The 6,127-nt window shown below is 42.6% G+C and overlaps 1 protein-coding gene across 2 annotated transcripts in view; it reads left to right on the plus strand.

Moving 5' to 3' along the window:
* LOC102310148 (mixed lineage kinase domain-like protein) overlaps nt 1-3,052 on the plus strand; it is an 8,137-nt gene extending 5,085 nt beyond the window's left edge. For both annotated transcript variants that reach the window (XM_042217073.1, XM_005952377.3), the window contains one exon: nt 149-3,052. In XM_042217073.1, coding sequence (XP_042073007.1) covers nt 155-814 — 660 coding nt within the window. In that variant the 5' untranslated portion in view covers nt 149-154 and the 3' untranslated portion in view covers nt 815-3,052. The remainder of the gene's footprint in view (nt 1-148) is intronic.
* Nucleotides 3,053-6,127: the final 3,075 nt, after the last annotated feature.

Below are 6,127 nucleotides of genomic sequence, written 5' to 3' on the forward strand. Positions count from 1 at the left end.
TACTGACTGTGAAGCACTATGGTCAACACTGTTGTTTTAATATGTGCTATATAAATAAATTTCGATTTGATTTTGATTTGAATTCAGTCTAGTTAAGTTTACTTCTCCATGGCACCGTTACAGTTCTGTTACCTTTCTTTCCTTACAGTTCACCATGGATAAGCTGGTCTCCGAACTTTTCGGCCTCTGCCCAACCATCATCGAGATGTATGACAATATGAAGGACAATGACGAACGCTGCAGGCGGATTGCTGACAGGGTCAGAGCTTTGGAGGGACTGGTTTTAACCGTCAAAGAAAGGGGATCAGGCAGAAACTCTGGCGCTGTGGAGAAAGCGCTGAAGGAACTCCACACCATCTTGAAACATGCTGAGAAACTGGTGTCAAAATTCTCAAAAAATAATCGGCTTAAGCAGTTCATGATGTCAGGCAGCATTGGAGCAAAGTTCAGCGAGGTGAACCAAAGACTCACTGAGAACTTCCAGATGCTTTCTGGAGCTCTGCAGGTTGAGCAGAGCGACATACTGCACAAGGTGTATGAAACTGTTTTAGGGCGCCCCTACACACCGCTGCCTAACCCCCCATGTCCTACGTTTTCCCCAGCAGCACCGCCTATCCCCTCTCCTCCCGTGCCTACCGCCTACATCATGGCACCCATGCGGGCTTCGACGCCTGTTTTGGCCCAGCCTTTCTGCAAAACTACAACAGTTCGCGTTCTTGTCTCCAATAACATGCCCCCGATGCCCGTCATTAGGACCATCAGCCCTGTTTCTGTCGTCAGAACTGTTTCACCGATGGGTTTTCGGCTCTACTAGTTTGGCCAGTCGCTTTGCATGATTTGTGATCAATAATAATCCCTATTTAATCCTCATGGGCCTTCATTCCTCCTGGAAGGTCTTCTTGACTGGGAAGCTGTGAAGGTAACTTTCATTCTCGAGAAATTCTTTTGTAAAAGAAATACTACTTTTTTCCACGATTAAATAGATTTGAGAGGGATTCAAAAACAAACAATTTTAATAAAGTTTTGTGAAACAATGAAATTATTCCTTGCTGAAATGAGTGCACACATATTTATTCTCTTTCACATTGTTATGTAATTTGTGTCCTCTTGTCCTAGTGCTAAATGAATCTCTAATAAATCAAGGAGTCTGTGTGTCTGTGTGGTTTTCATCTAATTTAACAATCGTTCATCTGATCTGCTTCAAACTGTGCAGTCTGAGGATGCAGCGTGGTGATCAACAGTCATTGGCTAATAACGTAGCACTACACCCTCTCGTCCAATCACATAAGCCCATGAAATGTCCCCTGGCTTCACGGACAGGGTTTACGTTGGAATAAGTTGGACAAATCTTTTAAAAGTTGCCAAGAAATATCTCCCACTAATGTTTCTGTCGCATCGGTGAGCTGAAACGCCAAACTAGTCGGATCGAGTGTTCAGCTGTTGCAGAGAAACACTTTCCTGCGTTTCTGTTTTCTTCTTCTTCTTTTCTGGAATTAAAATTCACAGTGAAAACACCACAAAGATCAAGAATAATACATTCGTAGGACTTTTATACTTTTACACATCACATATAAATCAAGTTGAAGAATGAAGCACATCATGAGCTAGTTAATTATAATGATCTCAAATATTTTAAACTTTGTGATTTCAGAGGTTTAACAAAGTTTCCTATAATGTGTGGTCTGATCTTCATTGCAGGACACAGTAGAACGTGTTCTTTTCTTGGGCTGAATTTGATGCCACTCCTTTCTGTGTCTCCTCCAGTGTCTCCTCCTGCTCTGCTAATTTTGCCTCCAGCTTGGACATTTTTTTCTCGTTTATCCAGCTTCATCTCCCGATCGATGTGTAGAGCCCCAGACAGCGATATGTAGTCATCAGTGAGGCTCTTGTTCAGATTTTCAAACTCTTCCACATCTTATTCATCTTGTGAGCCTCTGTGAATTTGATGTTCAGTATTTCAGCTTTCTGCAAAGTCTCTAGGAAATTCTCCAGAGCTTTTTTCACATCAGACAGCTGAACTTCCTTCCTCTGGTCGAGGAAAAACACCAGTTTCCACAGAGCTTCAAGTCTTTTCACGACGAGGGGAGCCTGCTGGACATTATCCTTCATCTTCTCAATCGTTCTGTGAACATCCTTGAATGTCGTCATTATTTCCTTGTTCGGCTGAAGAGACATGTGCCAGGGAACAAAATGTTTTTATTCAGCCCTCAATGAGTTACATTCATATTATAATGACTAGGATTGCTGAATCTCTGAACCTCACGTTGAGCGCACATGGACTCCTCAGCGACCACTTTCACAAAGAAAACAGTTTCCTGCTCTGCTTTTGCTTTAAAGGAGTCCACACATTACCAACTAAACACCACGCTCATCTTGAAACGATCTGAAGTGCTGCTGCAGCATTCTCGAGGTCATAAATTAAACAGGTTTATGCAACAACAATACATGCAATGATCCTGGGCTCAAGCCTGGGGAGGGGTCTTCATGTGATTTTTTGGGGGTATTCCAAGCTCTGTTTTTACCTGCCATCAAAAAGGAGGTGCCTTATCTAACAGAATGGTACAATGCACTAAAACATTACATAACACAAGGCGATTGCAGATTTCAGGAACTCGAGGTCTGAAACACAGTGAGGTGAGGCGCTCTCGGAGCTCTCGGCCCGCCTGGACTCCTCACCTCCCTCAACACCTGCTGACAGACTTCCAGCAGTCTCAAATGGAAAGCCTCCTGAGCTGGTGCTTTATGGTTTAGGCTACCAGCTGCACAACAATAAGGGCCTGTAACAGCTGGGGAGGCTGAAAACAAACACATTTTTAAAAACAACCTTTTCTCACAGGCAGTCCACGGGCACACTCCCCCCTCTCGCCACTCTCTCTGACTGACGTGTAATAAATCTCTATGTGAAGAACTGAAAGTGGAGTAACCCAAATCATTCTCATGTTCGTACAGCTGTCCTTCTTGGCCAGGGACACTCTTGTAAAACAGATAAAGAGTTTTTTTTCCTGGTTAAATAAAGTTAGAATTTCTACATTTACACTACATGTTATTATCCTGTTGCAGGTCTGTGGGTTTTTGTGTTACAGTGTTGTATGTTTTGTCATTTTGGTAAATTAATTGCACTCAACGTTTGAATGATTCGAGGTAAGTGAATCAGCAACTGTACAAAAGCTGCACACAAAGAACTCACACAGTTAAGCTACACACCTAATGAAAATATTTGTCCATCATGTTCACCTCACAGGAACTTTATCCAGGCTACAGATGCAAACATTTGGGACTGACCAACCTATCGCAACGCTGATTTTTCAAGATATGCCAAAGATATCTCAGAATCTCACCAGGAATTGCACCAATCAGAGCGCGCGGTACAAATGTACAAGGCCCGGCACATGATACAGTTATTATGTACTTTTTACTCAGAGAATGGGATAGATGTCAACCAAAACTTTACTGTGAATGAGTAGAAAGTAATGAATGAAATTTAAAGGTACCAAACCAGTAAATGATTCACAGTGAGCAAACATTGGTTTGAGGGTCAAACCTGTCCCTTTCCTGTGAGGAGAAAAGCACACAAAACCAAAAAACATAAGCATAGCAGCTCCCTTTGTTCTGGTCTCGTCTGAAGATGCATTTTCCATCTCCTGCTGTGGGGTGTAAGTCTTTGCCACCTTCTCTGTTTCCAGAATGTGGAGGAGAAACAGCTGCTGTGCAAATCTGCTTGAACCCCTTCACACCTGTAATTCTTTAAAACAGGAGGAAAGTGCAGTGCATGTCAGACATGGCAGAAAGCCCATCTGCTGGCTTTTGTGTCCAAGGTTCCACCTTTTGGCACTGATGGACTTATATTATGGATTTTGTGACGATGATTCATCGGCCGTTGCTCTGACTGAACTTTTGAAGGCTCTGATGGAGTGTGTCGCTAGCAATCACGTAGCGTATATATCGTTACCGCACACGCTTCAAATTATATCGTGATATGAATTTTAGGCCATATCGCCCAGCCCTAACCTCCACTTACATCCTTCATCAGTTTATCTCAATAGGTCGAATGACAGGGTGAGGCAAAGCTTCACAACAATGGTTTCACCTGAAACCTCTGCTGATTTCACAACTTGTTTTTCCACACCTTGACTTGTGTGAGGTGGCACATGATCAACTACCCTCTTCAGGGACAACACCCAGCTGGGTTTAAATACCTACAACCGATGAAACTTAAAGAAGTCCCCCCCACCCACCCCCCATGCTCCCTAGATTTTAAAATACATTTTCATGAGTATCCCAAAAATGATTTTCAGTCAGTGATACCAAAATAGTACGATTACGATTTAATGTCCCAAACGTCAGACATGCAAGATTAAAGCATCATATTTCACCATAATTCTGCTAGCTGTGGAAGCCATTTGTGCGTATATGTTTGCGTTCCTGTGTGCATTCATATTGTCTTCATAATGAACTCGTCTTTGTGTAAAAGTGGGGCAGAGGCCTTCAAAACAAGCACAACTCCAGCCCAAATGCATGAGGAGAAACTGTGGCAGGTTTCCAGGACCAAAGGAGATTTTCTGGCTACGTGACTGAGCAACAAAACAATGTGGCAGATGTTCACGGTGCGTTCACTGACTCTTCAGAATGTTGGAAATCCAAACTGGTGCCAAGGGGGTTTTCAAATATTATAAAAGGGAGGAAATGCACTGTAAGACTTTATATGCAATTTGGTATCAGTTTGTTAACCCAACAATTGTGTGACACAAGTCAAACAGCTTTATTAATCCTTCACAGTGTTTCAGGTGTGTTTTAATGCCTGTTGTTTCACGCATCCATGTGCTCAGTGCTCAGAGTTGCTGGGGTCAGGGGAGTGTGGATTGCAAAGTGGTGCACAGCAAGTGTGGGCAGGTTAAAGCAGCTGTAATAGCACACTTGTGTAGGAGGCTGTCAGCCTGAGGCCGAACACTAAGATCCACTCATGGCCTACCTGGACCACGGTTATTATAGTTAAATAAACCTAAACTAAAGACAAATGTGAAAAAAACCCCAAACATTTCAGCTAACTAATACTTCAACAATTAAAACCAAGAGAAACGATTATTTCTAAAATAATAAACTGTAATAACTCTGACCTCTGTCTTTGTCTCCTTCTGGCCACTGTGAGTATCTTTGTGGTGACTCACGTTTGTGATCATCTTTAGGTCATTTTGTGTCTCTTTGTAGTGGAATTGCATTTCTTTGTGTGTTCTTTGTGTTTTGTGAATCTTCTGGTTGGTTTGAGTCCGTTTATCTCTTTGAGGTTGTTTCCAACCTCTTTGTGGTTATTTTTGGATCTTTTTGTGGGGTAGCTGTAGCTAGCCCTAGGTAGCTAGACAGGGCACATCATCTACTAAAAAAAGTCATACTATTAGAATAAAAGAGTAATAACAAATATGTTTTACGCTGTCATAAATAACAGCTAATAATTCTAATGATAGCAGCTTTTACAGTGGAAGTGGAATACATTATATGGATATAAGAGAGGTATTTTAATTATTGCACTTTCCACCTAAAGTACATGTTGCACAGGGATCGGCAGAGTTTATGCTGGGCCTGATGGCCCATGGGAGAAGCTGCTTTTTTAATCTGCTGGTCCTCCTTTTTATGCTCTTGTACCTTCTTCTAGAAAACAGCAAGCTAAAGAGGCTCCACAGGGGGCCTGTACTCTTTAAACTTCAGTATAATACAGGAATGTCAAACACAACTACAGCCAGACCAATTCAGTTTCATTTACTGTCACCAGTGAAACTCTCCTTTTGTGTCAGTGTAACGAAGTTTAACCACACATTTAAAACCTGAGATGTCTTAGTAAAAGAATGAGAAGTTCAAAATTTCAAAACAACTGCAAAAAAAAAAAAGTTGCCAAAAAGGTTCTGGTTCTTATCACCAGTTTGGCGTCTTTCTGGCCCCCGGGCCTTATGTTTGAGGCTGCGGGTCTTGTTTTCCCGGACTTCAGGATTGCTCTCTCTGTCCGACACTCCCTGCACGCACCGTCAGGGTTTGTTTTGGTCCTGCGGGGCTGTGTCACAGCCATCCAATCAGAGACGAGAAGGGTCGCGGGCGTGTCATGTGACCCCTTCCTCCCCTCCTTGTACGCCACTCCGAG

This window comes from Haplochromis burtoni, unplaced genomic scaffold (assembly GCF_018398535.1).
Source record: "Haplochromis burtoni strain Fernald_Lab_line unplaced genomic scaffold, NCSU_Asbu1 Contig_1572, whole genome shotgun sequence".
In the NCBI taxonomy this organism is placed as follows: Eukaryota; Metazoa; Chordata; class Actinopteri; order Cichliformes; family Cichlidae; genus Haplochromis; species Haplochromis burtoni.